The sequence below is a fragment of the Notolepis coatsorum genome, assembly GCF_963971535.1.
Source record: "Notolepis coatsorum genome assembly, chromosome: 9".
Lineage (NCBI taxonomy): Eukaryota > Metazoa > Chordata > Actinopteri > Aulopiformes > Paralepididae > Notolepis > Notolepis coatsorum.
In genome coordinates, this window is record NC_140173.1 from 143,868,069 (window position 1) to 143,890,653 (window position 22,585).

The window sequence follows — 22,585 nt, forward strand, 5'->3', positions numbered from 1 at the left end:
CATTCCTTTACGGCTGTGGGTAGGGCGTTCCACATTATTGTGGCATAGTTGCAAAACTAGTTTAACTTTAGCCCCTTGTTTGAGCCGAATCTGGGTTGAACATGATTTGTGGAACTCCCTCTGGTGTTATGGTCGTGGACTTCACTGACCTTTAGGAAGTATTTAAACAAGGTACATGGGTATCTTTGTGTGTGTGTGTGTATCTATGTCCACACTCTGGGATGAGGAAACCCCTCTCCGCAAGTACTGTAACAGCAACACTGGAGTTATACAACACTTGAACATGGCGAGCGGTGTCGGAGCAGCAGTTTGAGGACACACCACCTTCTTACAAATCTGTGGTGTGTGGGGTACTAGGGCTGCAACTAATGACTATTTTGGTAGTCGTCTAATCTGTCGATTATTTTTTCGATTAGTCGACTAATCGGAAAAGAATTATATTAAAAAAATTATATTATATATATATATATTTTTTTTTGCACTACCTATCTTTGTGAAAGTGGCTTCTCAGCTCTGGTCCAGCTGAAGACAGAGCAGAGGAACAGATTGGACATTGAGCATGACCTCAGAGTTGCTTTGTCTACCATCACCCCAGACTTTGAGACTCTTGTCAGGAGCAAACAACATCCCCAGTTAACCCATTAGTTCCCCCAAACTTACTGTCGGTCTGTTATGTTAAGCTAATAAGTCTTCAGCTGGACCAGAGCTGAGAAGCCACTTTCACAAAGATAGGTAGTGCAAAAAAAAAAAAAAAAAAATTATAATACATTTAAAAAAAAATTAACGACTAATCGACGCAACAATTCCTCGTTGACGATTTTTTTATAATCGACATCGTCGATTATGTCGACTAATCGTTGCAGCCCCCTTTTGGCGTTAGAATACAATGAAGGGGGAACAAAAATTACACCTGCGTAAATGGAAACGCTTACAATATGAGCGCACATTCTTTTTTCCTTTTATACTAGAGGTCCAGATGAACACTGTTCCCATGGCCACGTAAACCTGTGAGGTGTTTAGGCAAATGGACACAACATCGTCATTTATAGATCTGTTTTATATATATATAGACCAAGGCCTTGAAGAGGAGACCAGGACAGTGCTCAAATATTATAACTAGTCTGAAGTGACATTAGAACTCGTCTGAAGCTGATATTAGAACTGGTCTGAAGCTGATATTAGAACTGGTCTGAAGCTGATATTAGAACTGGTCTGAAGCTGATATTAGAACTGGTCTGAAGCTGATATTAGAACTGATCTGAAGCTGATATTAGAACTGGTCCGAAGCTGATATTAGAACTGGTCTGACCATTTTGGAAAATTTGAACGTCGGGAACAACGTGACCTTTCGATGAGCGTTGGAATTTCCCCGAACGACACTTCCCAAAAGCCTCTATGGGGTTTCAAGCACATTACTTCTGTATGAATCTTTTTAATATTTCTTATTATTCGGGGTAATAAACACAACACTTAACGTTATTGACATATATTGAAGCGCAGTTAGTTTATCTTCCCTATTTTTAGCATGTAGCAACAATTAGATTTGAAATTAGTTTCAAAACGGTTCCACCCTGATAAAAATAAAAAAGCTACTGTACATACAGTAGATTTCATTATCTGTTCTTATGCAGGCCTGGTGATACTAAATCCAAATTGAACTCAGGCATTTGAAATATAAGATTTGGCACAATCCATAAATGTGCGAATTGGCTATAATAAGGTAATTTATAAGCCTGCTATTCTATAATAATATTTCAAATAGCATTGGTCCGGATGGGAGAATTCAGTACTGTATCTACAAAACCTTCTGTTTAATCATCTTCCCTTTATTCATTTCCTTAGATTTGTTGTACACATGATCTCAAGAAGGTACTGAACGAGTGGCAGTTTTTCATGTCTGGTCATTATTAGGGATGGGTACAGAATTCGGTACTTTTGAGGCACCGAACCGAAACACGTCGGTACTACCGAGTATCGAATCAAGTGAGAAACCGAATTAAAAAAAAATAATAATAATTTTATTATTTTTTTTTAACTTTTCTTTTCATGTCAACGTTCACACGCACAATATATGCTTACCTAGGATTTGACTTGATTCAACAACAAAGCAGTCGGAGCAATGACGAGCCGAAAACTGTCAATTGTAGTTATTTGAAGTTTGGATTATTTTTTTTGCGACTGAGGTAGGTAAATAAAATTTCTTGAGACTAAAGTACCGAAAAAAGGTACAGTTGGGTACCGGTATCGATTCACAGGTACCGGTATCGGTTCAAATGTGAAAGGTACCCATCCCTAGTCATTATTAGCATGGTGTTATTCACTGTCAAAGATGCAAAGAAAAATCATAATTCATATTCTCCTTTGTTTCATCACAATTTAAGCAAGCCTAGTAATAGACACAATATTTCTGACACTGGGAATACATTCACTGAGGTCCATAGATGTCCCTAGTAGGGATGGGTATTTTTCACATTTGAACCGATACGGTACCGGTACCTGTGAATCGATACCGGTACCCAACGGTACCTTTTTTCGGTACTTTAGTCTCAAGAAATTTAATTTACCTACCTCAGTCGTGAAAAAAAAAAATCCAAACTTCAAATAACTACAATTTCGACAGTTTTCAGGCTTGCCATTGCTCCGACTGCTTTGTTGTTGAATCAAGTCTAATCCTAGGTAAGCATATATTGTGCGTGTGAATGTTGACATGAAAAGAAAAAAGGGGAAAAAAAAAGTAGTAGAAGTGGAGCAATATTCCATTTACTTAGGTATGTATTTTAGGCGGATTTTCAGAAAATAGTGCTCCGGGCTTAAGAGGTTAATAGAGCTGAAGGTATATATTTCTCTTAAACTAACTTAGCCTTTCGTTTTTGTCATCCGTTTCTGATGCATATGATATGACAGGAATAGTATATCAGAGGAGTCACATATTCAATTCATATTGCTGTGGATGATAATGCATTTTGCTTAGCTATTACCTAAGAAAGGAGACTGTTGCTAAGCAGCAGCAGCGGCACCAGGAGCAGCTGTAATGCTGTGTCACCTTGTTTGACTGGTGACCGGGAATATTATGTTTGCGAGAAGGTCGGCTGTCTTCTTCCTGGCCATGTGGATTATCTTGGGGCGTGAACACAGGGTTCCAGTTCTCATTCAACCTCCCAGAAAGTACTCCGGATACAATATGGAGAAATCCTGAGAAGTCACGCCTGCTGTGTTCAGTAAACACACGTTCCCTAAGCCTAATGCATGCAGAGAGACAAACTCCAAGGAAGATGTTAAATAAGCTAATTTTCCAAAATTTTGGAGTTTTCCTTTAAGTTGAATCAGGTGTGCTGGTGTGGTGGTGGAATTTAACAAATACATTGAACGGCTGGGGACGTGCTTCGAGGAGAGGATTGGGAAGCACTACACTAGTCTAGTCGATTTTGTGTTTTGAGCACAAAGTTCATCATAGATCTAGCCTCTTTATTTTGCTCTCAAAGTGCACCAGATTGATGCATTTAACTTTAAAATGTACAAAAAAAGGGTCGGAGGTTCACCCCCCATAGTCTCTGAAAATCCTGTGGGAAACACTGGCCCATCAACATAAAGTATGCATATGCTCAACCAGCACTAGACTTTATTATCAAAAAGGAAAAGTCACTGTTATTTAAAATAAATAAATCATGTGTACTAAATATATATTAACTTTTTAATTGCATGAAACATTATGAAGTATTCTCTTATGCCGCTTTTCACTGCATGGTACCTAATCGACTCAACACGCTTTTGCTTTTTGAGTGTCTTGGATGCCGTATGTGAAGTGACGTCACACAAGGAAGTAAATAGTCAACAGTAACACTGCGTTGAAAGGAGAAGCCCTGATGATATAATATTATAAACCAACAGCCAAAAAATGTGAAGTTATCTTTGAACCTCTGTTGTCAAGCCTCGTCAATATACCCCCCCCTTCCTTACTAATGGAACTGGTGTCGTGGAATCACTTCGCTGTGAGGGTTTCCACGGTTAGCTTGCGGCTAATGTAACGTTAGCCTGGCTTGCGAACAATACACACATGCCCCGAACCGTGGAGGTCGTACCGAATGGTGTACGGTTAGAATGCGAACCGAACTTCCACCCCTACCAAACACTATACAAAACTAAAATGATAAATGCAAAAATGAGGTAGAAGAGGTAGTGCAAATGTGTAAGAATAAATAGATAGATAAATAGAGGGGAAAAAATAAAAATAAATAGGGGGGGGAAAACATTAATTTGGAATAGTATTTCTAGCAAATGCTAGCCATTTCCGTCTAATGAAGACATGGGTATGGTTTTTGGATAAACAGAAAGGACTCTGCTAATGTGTAGATCCGTTGAGCTTCATGACCATGCGTCACCTTTAAACTGCATCATGATGATGTTCAGACGTGGATTTATCTTTTATCTTTTGAAGAAATGAAACTCGTCTGTCGGCTGAAAGTTGTGTAACCGGACTGTGCCTTGTGTGTGTGCCTGCCAGGCCAGAAGACCTCAGTGTGTTTCAGCTCAAGCTCAACACGCTTTGATTTCAAACGATGTGGAATGTTGTTGTTATAGATTAATCCCCCTTTCAGACGGGGGATTATGGGGTGCGTAGCGCAGTCAACGTCAAGGAAACATAATTGATGAATTGGAATGGATGTGACGGCATCCGAGTGTGAGCCTGGAAAATATAGGTTGCGCTACTACAGGCAACAAATTAACCGCACCGTGAAAATGTAAAAATTCCTACGAAATTAGGATTACGGGAGCAAAAAGGGTGGCGGGGGGGGGGGGGGGGGGGGGGCACGTAACGTACCGACATCGGTGGTATTAGTGGGGCGACAGTGGCTCAGGAGGAGGTAGTGCAGTAGTCAGTCTGGTCATTGGAAGGTTCCTCCCGGCAGCGAGTCGAAATGTCCTTTTGGCAAGACACTTAACCCCTGCCTAACTGCTCCTGATGAGCAGGGTGGCACCTTGCATGGTCGCCTCCGGCCGTCGGTGTGTGAGTGAATGGGTGAAAGCGAGGCAGAAGCTGTAAAGCGCTTTGGATGGTCCATTTATATTATACCATCATGAGCATTGTCACGTTAGAAGTGTTGGGGTTTCTCTTCTAAAACCAGGCCTCTGTTGCCATGTAATCAATCTCACCTGCTAGTTGATGTGTTTTCCAACCAACTGTCAAGTGGATGTCCTCAAGTTTATCAAGTTTCTTTATTAGTTGTCATACAGAAGTACAGAATACTTTTATACAAAATGCTTCTTTCTGTTACGCTCCAGACTGTGCTAGACAAAAATAGATAAGTATAAAATAAAATAAGTATAGCAGCAAGTATAAAATAGAAGTCACGTACGTAGGCACAAGTGTCCAGTATGTACATATGTACAATGTTCAATGCAGAGTAGAAGTAACTGAGTTACCATACAATATACTATACAATATACTATATAGTGCAAAGCAGAAATGGGATGAGCCGGTACAATTTAGGTACAATTTACAGTAAGGTGTAATGAGGTATGGGTTGTAGTGCAAATTCTTTACCAATAAATATAAAGTGTGTTTAGGCGTTCTAAAGTGTGTAAAGTGGGTGCTGCAGTGAGTTGTTTGTTTAAAGTGAGTGTGTGCGTGTGGATGTGTGTGCTGTGTGCATCTGATGGTTGTTGTATAGTGTTATTGTTCGTTGAGCATCCTGATGGCCTGGGGATAGAAGCTTCTTCTGAGTCTTTCTGTGCTACTGCTTGCCATGAGACTCCGGTATCGCTTGCCTGACCGCAGCAGTTCAAAGAGGCAGTTGTTTGGGTGGCTGGAGTCTTTGATAATTCTCTTAGCCTTACCCATGCACCTTGGCTATAGTCTTAACAAGTCTCGTCAGTCAGCAGTAACACGTTTCTCAGTTACAGTCCTTGTTGTGACTATATGTTGTTTTTGTTTCAGGTGGAGTATATGCTGGTCGAATGGGACGAGAAGAATGAAAAAGTTCGCCTTGTTCTGAATGGAGAAGACGTTTTGGACATTCTTCAAGGCAAAGGTGAAAATGTAAATCCCAAGTAAGTAAGTTTTGCACAAGTGATGTATGCGTCACAACGACGCTCACGCTAGGCATATGTCTGCTACAACAGAGCTGCTATTGGTACTACCAACTCTTTAGGGACATGGCTTATTTGCACATTTCCTCTACCACCACAGGTGGCTCGGGAGGTAAAGCAGTTGTCTGGTCATCTGGAGGTCCCCGATTCGATTCCTGCTCCTCCTGGGCAGCATGTCGATGTGTCCTTGAGCAATACACTTACTTTAACTCCTAACTGCTCCCATTGAGTAGGTTGGCACCTCGCATGGTTGCCTCCGCCATCGGTGTGTGAATGTCTGTGTGAATGGGTAAAATGTGAGGAACTAATTGTAAAATGCTTTGCAGTGCAACGCGGACGTCCCGGGTTCGACTCCCAGACCCGGAGACCTTTTGCCGCATCTTCCCCCCCATATCTTCTCCCAACCTTCCTCTCTGTTGAGCCTGTCCGAAATAAAGCAGTAAAATGCCAAAAAACAAATCTTAAAAAAAAAAAGATAAAATAATTGATCAATTAGATCTCAATTTACCTAATAAAAAGAAACGACAACAAAACTGAATAAAATATTAACACAAGAGCCAAAACTAGGACAAACAGGGATAGACATGAAGCAAATGCCAAACGATTTGCGTACACAATGCCACCACGGCTACAAAACAAGGAAGGAAGAGGCCTTGTGAGGCCCTGTGTCTATACACGCTTATTTATCTAACAAAGAGTTGTTTATTGTATGTCGGGTAACATTGTCTGCGATCTTAAATAGTTGAGAAAGAATCTCTATTCACGTTCTGTTGCAGTGAACCGCTTGCCCCATGGCGATGTTGCCAAGACTCCGGTGTGACTCTCACTCCCCGTCGAGCTGCTTAACAATGAGACAACTGATTGAGACAACAGCATAGCCCCAATATATAGCCAGATAACGCATGTAAGCTAGTTGCTTAAGGGGAAGTTACATTTCAACCCCAAAGCCAGGAAAGCTCAGGGCTGCATCTGGTTAGCCAGTCTATTCTGTAACAGCAGAGCTGTTGAGCATCCATTCATTGTCATGTTTGCCTCCCCGACGCCTGCATAGGACTATACCCGTCCTAAATAAATACTTTTGTCACTTTTTGTCTGTGACAAAAGTATTTATTTAGGGAGACGGGTATAGTCCTATGCAGGCGTGGGGGAGGAATGCCTCGGGTTATTAATAAGTGAAGTCATTCCTGTCATATGCTCTAGTGGTGGGAAAATGTGTGTGCTTGTTTAGTCTAAGGGCAAATATTAGACTATATTTTTAAATCATAGCCATGATGATTTACTTTATTATAATTTATAGATATTGCTGTGCATCAATGCCCTACAGCAAGTATAATAATAAAGTCTTGAACTAAACTTTATAGCCTAGGTTTCTGTTCCTCCCGTTTGTCTCGGGAGGATAGGATACCTGTAGAGACGGTGGCGGCTAATATGCTCTAGTTTCTTTCTTCGTCTAAATACTACAAAAGAAGGCAGAGTCTCTACAGAGAAGGCTATCCCATCTACAGTCAGAGAGGCTCCCTAAGATGCTTCTAAAGTCAGAGAGGCCGCTCCCTAAGATGCTTCTAACGTCAGAGAGGCTCCCTTCTAAAGTCAGAGAGGCTCCCTAAGATGCTTCTAAAGTCAGAGAGGCTCCCTAAGATGCTTCTAAAGTCAGAGAGGCTCCCTAAGATGCTTCTAAAGTCAGAGAAGCTCCCTAAGATGCTTCTAAAGTCAGAGAAGCTCCCTTCTAAAGTCAGAGAAGCTCCCTTCTAAAGTCAGAGAAGCTCCCTAAGATGCTTCTAAAGTCAGAGAAGCTCCCTTCTAAAGTCAGAGAAGCTCCCTAAGATGCTTCTAAAGTCAGAGAAGCTCCCTAAGATGCTTCTAAAGTCAGAGAGGCTCCCTAAGATCTCCTTTAAAAGATATCATCTTTATTGTGAAATGTAAAGTGGCCAGGGCTAACTTAAAAACAGATATAAGCTAAATCTCACCTTGACCAAATAAAGGATAAAAACAAAAAGTTGCAATTCGGGTGGAAAAACCATTAAATTGCTATCCTGGAATGCCGGTCATGTGCATTATTTGCATATTCAAATGTCCTCTTAACTGGCCTAGGAATTCTCTCCGCTGTGTGTGTGTGTGTGTGAGTGAATGTGTTTGTACAAGCCTGTGGAGTGTTATGCTTTGCGAGCTGCATATGACGTCGCAGCAAACTCCATGGAGCCGACCGAACCCGGGGGGGGGGGGGAAACGCTAGTAGCAGTGGGAATGGTGGAGCCGTTGCATTCCTCATTACTGCCCCTCTGTTGCACATACTGAAGAGCACGCCCCAGAGCACAAATGCGTTGCACTCGTTTTTCTGTTTTCTCTCTCTCTCTCCCTGTTGAGATAAAGGCTCACATGAGATAAAGGGAAACAAAACAATTGGCGGTGGGTTTGTTTAATCTAAAAGGTCATCGCGCTACAAAGTCCTGAAACTGGGGCCCTTTTCCTTAACGGTGCGGCGCCTTTTTAAAGGGGTAGTTCGCTCATTCTAAGAAGCCTAGGAAACATTTCAGGCTGCCTGAAAGGCACTTGCCCTGTTGCTTGTTAGATTGTTTGTAAATGGTAAATGGACTAGTGCTTTACAATTTTGTTCCTCACATTCACCCGTTCACTCACACATTCACACACAGCCGGTGGAGGCAACCATGCAAGGTGCCGACCTGCTCATCGGGAGCAGTTAGGGGTTAAGTGTCTTGCTCAAGGACACTTCGACACGCTGCCGGGAGGAGCTGTAATTTAACCTCTTAACCCCAAGGAATGTATTCCCAGTGTCAGAAATATTGTGTTACATGACCCAAAGCAGAAAGAGGCCACTGAGCTCATTTAGCACCTTCTTGAGATCAAGAAGACGTTAAAAAGGTAAGCAAATACAAAGGGCAGATCATTTACAGTTTTTTTTTGTAGATTCAGTACTGAATTTTGCCACCCGGACACATACAATATGAAATATGAATATTTTCCTAGACATTCACAGAAAGGTAAAGAAACAATATACGTTGTATTTTATGGCAATAACAATGAGGTTTGTTCGACCCGTGAGATATAAACACGATATTCCAGTCGATGCTTGTAATAAAAAAAAAAAATCTATCTATCACTATTTCATGAGTGCTTTCTGTTCTACCGTCTAAATCATCTCTTTTTTACAAGCTCATATTTAGCTCAAAAACGTGCTAAACAAACATTATAGTGAAAATATACACTTTGACTGCTGTTTTGATAGGGTTAGGGTCTTTACTCTTGGCTACATTTTATAAAGTAATTAGTGATCACAACATCACTTAATACGGACTGTATTGATCTATTTGTGCGACGTCAAATAAGTCTCGGCCCTTAAGGGGTTAACCGGGAACCTTCCGATTACCAGACGACCGTTCTACCTCCTGAGCCACTGTCACCCATTGTTTTGTATGTATGTTTTTTGAGATACTGGAAGCATAATTTGTTAGTAAGTCAGTGGAGTGTGAAGTGACGTTACATCCCACTTCCAAACAGTTTCCTAACTGAACACAACATAGTTTATACTTAAAAGTGTCTTCTCAGCCACATGTTTCATACACCACTGACCTACTGTATACTGGCATTGTTAGTAACGAGTAACAAGATGCTTCTAAAGTCAGAGAAGCTACCTAAGATGCTTCTAAAGTCAGAGAAGCTTCCTAAGGTGTCCCTTCTGAAGTCGGAAGCTTCCTAAGGTGTCCCTTCTGAAGTCAGAGAAGCTCCCTAAGATGCTTCTAAAGTCAGAGAAGCTTCCTAAGGTGTCCCATCTGAAGTCAGAATCTTCCTAAGGTGTCCCTTCTGAAGTCAGAGAAGCTCCCTAAGATGCTTCTAAAGTCAGAGAAGCTTCCTATGGTGTCCCTTCTGAAGTCAGAAGCTTCCTAAGGTGTCCCCTCTAAAGTCAGAGAAGCTTCCTAAGGTATCCCTTCTGAAGTCAGAAGCTTCCTAAGGTATCCCTTCTGAAGTCAGAAGCTTCCTAAGGTGTCCCTTCTGAAGTCAGAAGCTTCCTAAGGTGTCCCTTCTGAAGTCAGAAGCTTCCTAAAGTGTCTGTTCTAAAGTCAGAGAAGCTTCCTAAGGTGTCCCTTCTGAAGTCAGAAGCTTCCTATGGTGTCCCTTCTGAAGTCAGAGAAGCTTCCTAAGGTATCCCTTCTGAAGTCAGAAGCTTCCTATGGTGTCCCTTCTGAAGTCAGAGAAGCTTCCTAAGGTATCCCTTCTGAAGTCAGAAGCTTCCTATGGTGTCCCTTCTGAAGTCAGAAGCTTCCTAAGGTGTCCCCTCTAAAGTCAGAGAAGCTTCCTAAGGTGTCCCTTCTGAAGTCAGAAGCTTCATATGGTGTCCCTTCTGAAGTCAGAAGCTTCCTAAGGTGTCCCCTCTAAAGTCAGAGAAGCTTCCTAAGGTGTCCCCTCTAAAGTCAGAGAAGCTTCCTAAGGTCCGAAGTCAGAAGCGTCTTTACATGACATTATTAAACATTAGTTTTACATGACTGCTAAACATTAGTTTTACAAACTGTACCTTTGGCTGACGTTACAAGCTGAAGCTTGGTTTTAGAGCGCTGCTTTGGTTGTGTGCAGCCACCCCACCCTGTGGAGGCCAGAGTACGGCAGCTACATGATCGAGGGCACCCCGGGGCAGCCGTACGGCGGCACCATGTCGGAGTTCAACACGGTGGAGGACAACATGGGCAAGAGGCGGGCAGAAGCCTCATCCGTTCTCAACAAGAACGAAACCCTCCTCACCATTACCTCCTTCCCAAGGTACGTTTTCGACGCACGTGCACAGAACATGACAATGTTATTATTAAACCTTTTGTGGTGGCCATCTTAAAGGTACTATAGATAACATTCAGCCACTAGATGCCACACTAGAGCAACAGCATTTCATCAGGTACGTTCCACATGGGGGAAATGGGAAGTAGGGAGGGGATACATGCACACAATGTAAACAACATTAATTTTGGAACCCGCAAAACATTAAAAAAATATAAATTCCATAAAAAAAATAATACTTATGCCGCACCAAAAACTAAATGTATAGATGTAGATGTTATCTATAGCACCTTTAAGTGTGCAGGGTTTGCGGGGGCTTTGAGGGGTTCTTCAGGATAGTGACCAGCTTTGAGGGGTTCTCCAGGATAGTGACCAGCTTTGAGGGGTTCTCCAGGATAGTGACCAGCTTTGAGGGGTTCTCCAGGATAGTGACCAGCTTTGAGGGGTTCTTCAGGATAGTGACCAGCTTTGAGGGGTTCTCCAGGATAGTGACCAGCTTTGAGGGGTTCTTCAGGATAGTGACCAGCTTTGAGGGGTTCTCCAGGATAGTGACCAGCTTTGAGGGGTTCTCCAGGATAGTGACCAGCTTTGAGGGGTTCTCCAGGATAGTGACCAGCTTTGAGGGGTTCTCCAGGATAGCGACCAGCTTTGAGGGGTTCTCCAAGATAGTGACCAGAGGGTGAACAGGAAGGGTGACCGCACAGTGGCACCGGTGATGCCCTGCACTTCCTCAACAGCCATGCCTTGCTGCTTGAAGCAAGCTTGAGTCGTCCTTGCCTTCAGCAAACACTTCTCTCTGTACCCTTGTCATGCCGCAGGTTGTACGTGTTGCAATACAAAGGACACTACATAGCAGTTGACTTGATTCAGGGTTCTCTCCTTACTAGTCTGCAGGGCCACTGGGTCATGTTCTCTCCTTACCATTTACCAGTGGTCATGTTTCCCAATCAGCCGATCTATAATTAATCGCTTCACAACACGTGTGCCATGTAATACCATCAGTGGTATCCTTCCAGCACCACCTACTTACAAAATCCTGTAATTTAATCTGCAGAAGCACACAACAACAACCACAACAAAGATGTTGGTAACATTACTGTTTTGTTCTTTTATCATGGTTCAGGCTAGGATGCCCCGGTTTCACCAAACCAGAGTACCGGCCAACACCTGTGGAAAAGGGAGTGTCCAAGTCTTTGTTCTTCCCTGATGAAGCCATAAACCGACACCCCAGATTCAGGTAAGTCTTACTGTAGGTCTGACCACCGTAGTGAACTAGATCTGAGAATTATTTGATAAGCACGGATTTACCATTTACCATGAGCTCTGTATTTCATATATATTATTATTATTATTATTATTATTATTATTAATATTATTATATGCACTGCAGTACTGAAAGACTAGAAGCTTCATTTCACCATCTAAACCTAAGAATAATGTATTACACTTTTTGCAGGGCTTTTTATACATATTAACCCTTTCACTACCACACTAAAAAGGGTTAACATATTCACTACCACACTACATAAGTTAACCCTTTCACTACCACACTACAAAGGGCTAATGCATTCACTACCACACTGCAAAGGGTTAACACTTTCACTACCACACTACAGAAGGTTAACCCTTTCACTACCACACTACAAAGGGTTAGCACATTCACTACCACACTACAGAAGGTTAACCCTTTCACTACCACACTACACAGGGTTAGCACATTCACTACCACACTACATAAGGTTAACCCTTTCACTACCACACTACAAAGGGTTAACACATTCACTACCACACTACAGAAGTTAACCCTTTCACTACCATACTATAAAGGGTTAACGCATTCACTCAGATTCTAGGTTAAATTTGACTATAAGATTCTAACTATGAATGAGTTAAAGAGCATACAATTAATCACAGTTAACTATGGACAATAATGTGATTAATTCGCAATTAAATATTTTAATCGATTGACACATAAAAAATCATACACATAAAAACAATGCTCATTAACAATTCAACCGTTAAGAATATCCGGTTAATTTAAAACGACTGGCCAACTGCATATTCTTTCACATCCCTAGTGCTAGTAATTCTGGGAAAACACCGTAGACCCATGTTCCCTCCACAGGTGCACTTTGGTGATGGTGTGTTATGGTGGGTAATGATGACGGTGTGTTAACGTGTGTTTTTTTTTCTTTCTTTTTTGACTTTTCAGTAACCTGACCAGAAATATACGTCATCGACGAGGAGAGAAAGTAGTTATCAATGTGCCAAGTAAGCTGAATAAACAAACTCTAGATTAGATTACATTCATTAAGTTCAATCAATTGTTTCCTATTCACCTTCAGAAGTCAGGAAAACAGAGTGTGTATGCTTGGCCAGTATTATGTACATAGTGATGGCCGTGATTGCTTCGTTTACTCACATAATCCGCACAACAGTCATGAATCTCCTCAAAAGTGTGTTTTTTTTTAAACTGTTGTCATTTTTACTTGTTTAGCCAGAAGAGCTGCAACCAATTATAGAACCCAAAAACAGAACACACTAATAGCATGTATTCTAGGGATGCCCCGATCGATCGGCCAGCGATCGGTATCGGCCGATATTCAGTATAAATATGAGATTGGTGAATTCCGATAATGCTTTATTTTCGCCGATCGTGAAAACCGATCGATGACACGCGCGGAAAAACATGATCCAATTCTCAGCGGAGTTTTCACTCGCTGTCTCCTCTCACAGGCACAGCTGCTGCTGCTGCTGCTGCTGCAGTGCACGCCTTGCCCCCCCCCCCCCCCTCACAGACCCATGTCAACAAATGCTCCGGAGAGTCGAGTCGAGTGCAGCTCCTCTTTCAACATAACAAGCAGTGTTGTGCTAGTTACTGAAAAATAGTAACTTCATTTCAGAAAAACGAGTTTCAAAAGTAACTCTGTTACTTTACTAGTTACTTACACCCAAAAGTAATGTGTTACTGTGAAAAGTAACTATTTAGTTACTTAAAAAAAGAAAAAGATTGCTCCCAACAGATACTCAAAATCTGTTGATCAACTTGACAGTTTCCATTCACATCACTGAACTCTGCTAAGCAATGTGGTCTAGATACAAACACAAATCTGACACAAACACAAATGTTGTCCAGAGTCCCGACGTAATAAGAAATGCGCTGTGCCTAATTGTATCGCCGCTTAGGTTATATAGATATCTCAGGTTTTAATCGATATTTCTTTTATTAGCTATATCCATTCATTTTTCATCCATCCAGCCTGACGTAATCATTGGGAATGGGTCTGAGCTCGCAAAGGGCAAATACCGCCTAATGTCTCCCGGATGGTATTGCACATCATTGGAATCCCTCTGGCTGGGGCTGTGCATCGATCTAAGAAGTCCGGTCCAGGTTTTACTTCTCGGGCATGCAGTATCGTTATAACAGATGGACTGCGGACACTCGGAGCAGCGTGGATTATGTGTTTTGGACATATAACGTTGGATCAATAAACACGATCAATATTTGGAATGGCGATCAGGAATTGGATGAATCTTTTTGCACTACATCAGATGTGAGGTAAGGACTTTATGTTACGAATCTTGGGTTAATCCGATGTTTTTTTTTCACCGCCATCGGAGCGTGTGTGTGTGTGTGTGTGAGGTTCACGCCGACCAAAGTACGGAGAAGCGATTTTTCAGACCCCGCTTCTGTTCGCGCATGATGACACATAATATCGATAATCTAGCATTTATTTGAAAACGATTCATAAATCAAGCGACAAATGGCACGATTTCTAACTAAATACATTGAAGCTTGATTTGCTGGAGTTTATTGAGATGAGACAGAACGCCCTAGAAATATATTGATATTCATCACGGTATAAAATGGAAATGTATGAAAAAAGTATCTGTTTCGTGCATGTTGACTGGAAGCAACTCACTGACGATCAACGTGTTATTTAGATCTATTGCTATTATATTTGATATATTTTAAGCACTCGCAAGTAAGTCCTATCCTACATTGAATAAAGCACTGGCGCTGAAGGGCCAACAGCAGAGGGCGCTGTTGGCTGTACCCATTGTAAAAAACGAAAGAAACTGAGAGAGTGCTTTCAGCTGCAGGTACTACGCCCCACAACACGCTCCCGCAGGTCGTTAGGACAGCAGACGTTTTACTTAAATAATTATTATCATTTTTGTCATTATTTTATGTAGTTTTTATCATTTTATTTGTTATTCTTTAATGTCTTATTTTACGGTTATTTAATTGTTTCTTATTCTTTACTGTCTACTTTTGCTATTATTATAATTTTATTTGTCTATTTTATTTGTCTATTATTATTCTATTTGTAATTTCTTATTGTTTTGTGTTATTGTCTTACCGTTTGTCTTATTTTGCAATTTTTTTACTATCTTATCTAGTTGTTTTATTACCATTCTTTATCACTTTAACGCACTTTGAGCTGCAATCTGTATGAATGGTGCTATATAAATAAAGTTATTATTATATCGATAAACACTATTTTTTTTGTTTTGTTTAATTGACAGTCTTTAAAGACAAAAAGACCCCTTCTCCGTTTGTGGAGACGTTTCCAGAAGACGATGGGGAAGCGGCCCGAGCGGTGCTGCCTGACCACATCTACATGGACGCCATGGGCTTCGGGATGGGCAACTGCTGCCTACAGGTATGCTTCAAGTTTTTTGTTTTATTTGTCACATATAGGGTACATTATACTGAAATGCTTGGTCCTGTATGAGCCTCCTGAGATTGTGCTTCATACAGTAAAAGAGTAAAAGACCAAACACTATACAAAATAATATACAAAACTATAATGTACATAAATGAGGTAGAAGTGGTAGTGCAAAGACAGTATGCAAAAACAGACTGTTATGGTAAAATGGGAAATCCCCTCGTTGCTCTCATCTTCTACAAGTTACCAAAGACGTTTCAAAATATCTGTTGAAACGTGCTGTGGCTCCCTCCTCCCCCTCAACACGAGCTGAAACTACCGTTTGGGCTTGAGGGGGATACAAGACCAATACAAGACTAGATGAGAGCAACTCGGCATGTGGCACAATAATCATTTTATCTAGATTATTTCGTTTTCATGATTGTGGGGAGCCAAAATCATAATTGAAACTTGAGTAATCACCCAGCCCGCCCCTAATACATGCGTCTTTGATTAACATTAAATGTGAAAGCAATCAATTTACATGACTGAATTTGCGTATTCGCAGAACATGGCGAGAGCTATTTTACAGATGTATTGACTATATATAAACTGTCCTATTAGGCGAGAAAATCATTTCACTATTAGTTGACCAAGTCTTTCTTTAATGGGGTCAGCCCTGAGGGGACATCTCTAAATAGATCCACCGGTGTATTTTCAATGTTTTCAGCACCATAAAGCTAACTGTATTAGATGCTACAACAGTTCACACTCACCATTTGATCAAAGGATAAACTGGTCATGTCCTGGAAAGGCATTCTTGGAAAGTGTCGTAACCTTTGACGGTCGTTATATAATCCAGAATGTGTTCAGTTGATTGTGGTTGGCAGCCAGAGTTTATAATCTTAATAAGTAATTCTTAAATGCACTTCAACCCTTTCTTATTTGCAGGTGACATTCCAAGCTTGCAGCATTGATGAGGCGAGGTACCTTTATGACCAGCTAGCAACATTCTGCCCTATAGTGGTGAGTAGATACAGTAGGACAAGGGTGGGCCTCATTGTTGGAGGAAAAAGGTTTTTCGATTTAGACCCTTTATACACCCAACAGAATGACCCGGGTAGCAAGCTTCAAAAAGAAATTAAAATCTTGCATGTGAGCCAATAATGATAATGTTGGGAAATGCAATATGTTATGTTACCTTAGATTTTCAATAGATACATTTTTTTTTACTAATTAATCTCACAATTTTCTGTAATTAATCTAGATTAAAAATAGCATTTTTCTACTTAAGACCGAAGCTTGTAACAGATATTTACTTGAGTAAAATCATGGAATTAATGTAAAATCAACACAAAGAAAGTATATTTAGATTCAAAGACTATTTGAATACAGTTTCTCTCCTGTGAAATACAAATGTTCAGCAAAACCATCAACATTGACTCAGCTAGACCTCTTTCTTATATCCGCGGCACTAAACAGAAATAAAAACAACCCATGCCTGTGTTAAAGTGCAGATTGGCTTAGAGGACGATAATGTCTTGTATGAACTACCAGTCATATAAATCATATTAACAACAAAAATGTGTTCCATCTTCATGTCAGATGATTTTCAAAAAGGTGCACGAGTCGATGGAAAAAAAAGAACAAGCAAATATTACTGCTGAAAGTTCAGAACGTTGAAGATTTTTCACTCCATAGATTAATCTAGATTAATTTATTTTAATGTTTTATATAATTAAAATGTATCTCAAGTTAAAGCATTATCTTTGACAGCCCTAATTTTTATATATTTTTATATATTTAGATATTATTTGTTTTGTGTGTTAATGTTGTTGTGTTTCCTCGGTTTGTACGTCCTGCTATGTTTTAATTGTATTATGTTTTAATTGTATATGTTGTAGTGTTTTAATGTTGTCTCGGACCCCAGGAAGACTAGTGGACGTCTGGGCGTCAGCTAATGGGGATCCTTTGCTAATAAACAAATAATAAACCTCTATTGTCCGTCCGTATAAATGGGCCGTCCGCCGACTGCGACCTGGGTCGGCTTATTGTAAAAAGGGTCAAAGGTCGACCGGTGTTGACTGTGTATAGTGCACCTTGTGTGACATAACAAGGCAGAAAAGCCTGCACTTTAAAATAGCCTTGTGACTCTTTCCTTTGGTGTCGTAAATAAACTACACAAAATGAACAAAATTATGTCCTCATATCTGTGTATCCTTGCTTCCATGCTGAATATATTTACACCCAAATTGTGCCCTTAAGGTGGCTCTGTAGTTCATTGTAGGTCATTAAACAGGCTATTTAAATGACATCTAACTGAACAAAGGGCAAATGCCCACCTGTCCTCGCGGTTAATGATGAACAGGAATGCGCGAAAGAAGGTGCAATGACATGTGAAACTCCCTAGTTGCTGAAAAACAGGAAAGAGAAACAGGAGAGATGAAAACAATGGTGCACAGTGGCATGCACACACACAGATCTGAGACATACAGTAAGGGTTGCCTTTTAGAAATGTCACTTCCCCACGACCTACTGCACAAAATAGGCATACCCCTACTTAATAATAATAATAATAATAATAATAATAATAATAATAATAATAATAATAATAATAATAATAATAATAATAGATTCTATTTATAATGCGCTTTACAGTTTGCGGGGCAAATCTCAAAGCACTACAGTTAAAAGAACTTAAAAACTAGCGAGAATAAAGGAAAGAAAGAATATAAAAATAGGCAAGACTAAAACATAGAATAACATAGAGAAACGTAGAATAAATAAAACTGATAAAAGAAATTTGGTAAAAGAACATAAAATGTGTGGAGCTAAAAATTTGATTAAAAAGTCAACAGAAGGCTCTACTAAAAAGGTGAGTTTTGAGGCCTTTCTTAAAAGCATCCACAGTCAGTGGTGCTTTTTTTTTTTTTTGAGAGGAGTCTTTGGATCCTACATTTACATTTGGTCATTTAGCTGACACTTTTATCCAAAGCGACTTACAAGTTCTGTACGACAAAGTCAGCAGGAGGGGTACGACTCAGGCGGCTAAGGGCCAGCATAAAACAGTGTCGAACTTGAGTGCTACAGACTTGAGTGCATGTTAGCATAGTAGGTAATAATATAGGCAAGGTAGATTCCTTAGTAGCAGAGTGCACAAGTATTCTTAGTATTTCTAGTTCGCCTGAAGGCTCTCCTGGTGGTAATGGTTGACTCTCACTTGCACACACAGTCTCTGTTTGCATTTTGAGAGCCTGTTGATTTTCCAGACCAATCCAGTTTAGGAGGGAGCAGCACAGTGCATGTTGTGGTGCTAGGTTTTTGGATCACGGTGGCCATTAGGGGCCCACGTGGTAGGTAGGGTGTGTAGCGTCGGCATTGTCGATACCTAAGCTCACAAAGGGGCACGGGTCTGTTGAATGTGGCAATGCTGTTTGGGAGCCGTTATGGGGTCATTGATAGTGTGTGCAGGGTTCCCACTCGTCCTGGAAAACCTGGTAACTCGGAGTCTAGATTTCCAGTCATAAAAGAAAATGCTGTTTTAGCCCCTCGGATTGTCTATGTAAAGTGCATTTAATCAGTGTTTCCCCTACCATTGCCTTGGCGGGGAGGCCCGCCCCGCTAACGGGACCCCTGTGTATATATATATATATATATATTTTTTTTTTTATACTTTTTTTTTTTATTAAAGTTTGCTTTAATCACAGTAACGTTGGCAAGCTAGCTAAATTATACATAAATCGGTTTTCATATAAATCAATCAATTCACTAAGACTTTAAAACGGTGGTAGGGCACGGTCTATCTATGGAGACGCAGATAATAATACATCAGATTTATATAGCGCTTTTCCAAATGCTCAAAGACGCTTTAACAAAACAAAACAATACAATACATTACAGTTTTAGTAGAGAGAAATAAAAAGGTGAGAGGAAGGAGTTCATGGGTTGCAAGCGAGGGTAAAAAGGTGGGTTTTGAGGGCTCGTTTGAATGATGAAAGACGGATATGGTTGGGAAGGGCGTTCCAGAGGGTGGGGGCAGCTGCAGCGACTGCTTAGTTTGAAAATGTAGTTTGAAACTTGACTGTTGGTCCGATTATAGTAGCACCACCCAATTTGTGGCCCACGCTCCCTTTGTTTTGGCCACCATGGCATTTAACAAGCTCATGCGTATTCTCTTATTTTTAAAGTGCTGTAAAATCCTAACTGTAATGACTACAAAACGTATATTTTATGCAGCTAAAAAGTACATAATCTTGAGTTTTACGGCAATATACAACACGGTGCTACTTCCCAATTAAATAAGATTATGTCCGGCTATCAGTGATGGGTGTAGCAGTCGCCTGTAATGAACGTGAGACACTTCATTATGAACTCTGCATCAGTCAAAAGTAGGGGTGGGGGAAAAAATCGATACATAGTAGTATCGCGATACTTTGCGTGGCGATACTGTATCGATATTTAATTTGCATTGTTCATTTCAATACCTGTAATAGTACAGTAGTCCACACACACGCACACATGTGCATTCAGTTAAGTGGGAATATGACTGTAATACAAACAGTTCAGTTTGTCAGGTACATGCAACACAGATTACAGTGTTTACATCTGTCTGCTTGAGAAAATACCATGTTCTGCAATAAAAATGATTGAAGTGAGATGAACAGACTGACCTTTATTTTATTAGATAAAACATGTTGACAAAGTTTTAATTTGCAGTTGAAAAAAGGTAATAAATTAAATTTGATAAAAAATTTAATAATAATAATAATATTTTCGCAATACTCAGCGTATCGCGATATATTTTGTATCACGATACTATCGTATCGTGACGCAAGTATCGCGATAGTATCGTATCGTGAGGTCTCTGGCGATTCCCACCCCTAGTAAAAAGGAGGAATACAACTGGGGTTAAATGTGTCGATATACCGGCCTACCGGTAAATTATGGGACCATTTGTGAGCAAGTGCTGTCCTGGATTGTCAAGAAAAACTCCTGGAAATGTCCTGGAGAATGACTTCTCACAAGGAGTGGGAACCCTGTGTGTTCTGTACGTCCACAGTATAAGTTATATAAAAAGAAATCCTGATATTGTGTTTATTGACCTTTTGCTGTATTCACCTCACTAGCGTATTGTTTCACTGTCTGGAAGAACCCCCCCCTGTGCCCCTCCAGTTAGATCCTTCCTTCAGTGTCTACAATAGGTCAAGTTTATTTATATAGCACATTTAAAACCAACCGAAGTTGCACCAAAGTGCTTCACAGTACAAAGAAACAGACAAATTCAAACTACAATATAAAATGCACAAGTCAATACAATAAATACACTAAGTACCGTACTTTTCGGACTATAAGCCGCGGCTTTTCCCCCCATTTTTCGACCCTGCGGCTTATATAACGGCGGTGCGGCTTATATGTGACTCGACGTGACCAAACCCGAAAATGTAAAAATCAAAATATAGCTTTTTTGACTGCATTGAAATGTTATTTATCTGTTCCCTTATTTGCTAAACTTAATACAACTTGTAAATGAGTTAATTCTTGTTATTTGTCCGACAGTATTGTGTCCCAATGCTAATTACATATGGTAATTAAACATTAAAACACCTGCGGCTTATAGTCCAGTGCGGCTTATATATGTACACATCATTCAATTTAGCTGCTGCGGCTTATAGTCAGGTGCGGCTTATAGTGCGAAAAGTACGGTAAATGGTCACAGGACCAGGGGATGTATGGCTTAACGAGCCATGAAAGCCAATGAAAACAAGTGAGTTTTCAACTGCGACTTAAAAACCTCTAGGGTCTGGGCACAACCACTGCAAAAGCTCGGTCACCTTTAGTCTTTAGCCCAGACCTTGGTACCTCATTCGATGGACCTCTGTGCAATAACAAACAAAGGGCGCCGTTTCCCCACAAATCGGAGATCTGGGCTTTAAGATTAACGCATTTCATTACTGCACATTTTATTGATTATTTACATTGACATTTATTATGAATACATTATGAAACCGTGTGTTGTTTTGTTTGTTCCTTCCATGGTGACCAGATGGCTCTGAGCGCTGCATCTCCGTTCTACAGAGGCTACGTGTCGGACATCGACTGTCGCTGGGGAGTCATTTCAGCATCGGTGGACGACAGGACGCAGGAGGAGAGGGGCCTGAAGGTGAGCAGGTCCATCAGGAAGAACAGGCTCCCTAATTGTTTCAGCTTAACCAGCCTTACACTGCAGACGTTGTTTACAGTGGGTTACACTAATCTGTTCAAGTAGTTTTGAGTATTCTTACAGCAAACCCTAAAATGCTCTAACTTTCATTTACATTTTTTTTTTACCATCTAAAAGTTTTATTTTATTTTTTATAGAAAAGGTTCCCTGTTACCAGTATTTGACTGGTTCATTTCCCACCATGCTTACAACACGTATCGCCACCTGGTGGTTGGTCGAATATATATATATATATATTGTATATATATATATTGTATATATATATTGTATATATATATCTTCAAACCGCCACAAAGTGTGAGTATCTCACCAATGTTGGCTCTCATTAACCACTTATGCATCCGGCACATTTAGCATAAAACGCCTGTCGATTGCATACCCAAAGTAATTTGAGATTTATTCTTATACTTATAGCACCTGAGTCTGGTCTCTTTTGAAAGGAACCATTCAGAATTTTCTTCCACAACAGGAAGAACCACTCTGAGTGCTAATGTAATAGAGTTACAGAGGTTTGAACACACTGAAATAAAAGTTTTGTTTACTTACGTCTTTGTTTACTCGCAAACCGATGCCTGCAAAAGAGTTCCAGCTGAAAGGTTGGAGCTCGAAAACAGAACGGTTCCATAGCCTGAAGTCTTATCTAGTACAGGTCCAAAGTTGATAATAATCCCACGGAAAATTTGTGTTCTACACATATTTTTCTCATGTCTAGCGGTAATAATTCAGTGCACTTATCCAAAATGGCCGTGCAATACATTCTCACGGAGTGCGACGTGCAAGTGAATAATTCTCCTTTCTTGGTCTTCTTCTCTCCCTTTGTCCTAGTAATCATCCCCCATATAAG

General features: G+C 40.5%; 1 protein-coding gene across 2 annotated transcripts in view; it reads left to right on the plus strand.

Annotated features, from left to right (window-relative positions):
• gclc (glutamate-cysteine ligase, catalytic subunit) overlaps positions 1-22,585 on the plus strand; it is a 56,557-nt gene that overhangs the window by 6,615 nt on the left and 27,357 nt on the right. The window contains exons 2-8 of one of the 2 annotated variants that reach the window (XM_084321296.1): positions 5,936-6,048; positions 10,675-10,857; positions 11,993-12,106; positions 13,082-13,140; positions 15,400-15,536; positions 16,473-16,547; positions 21,565-21,681. In XM_084321296.1, the coding sequence (XP_084177422.1) occupies positions 5,936-6,048; positions 10,675-10,857; positions 11,993-12,106; positions 13,082-13,140; positions 15,400-15,536; positions 16,473-16,547; positions 21,565-21,681 (798 nt within the window). Of the gene's footprint in view, positions 1-5,933; positions 6,049-10,634; positions 10,858-11,992; positions 12,107-13,081; positions 13,141-15,399; positions 15,537-16,472; positions 16,548-21,564; positions 21,682-22,585 lie in introns of those variants that run through there. The other variant, XM_084321297.1, reaches the window with a different exon arrangement.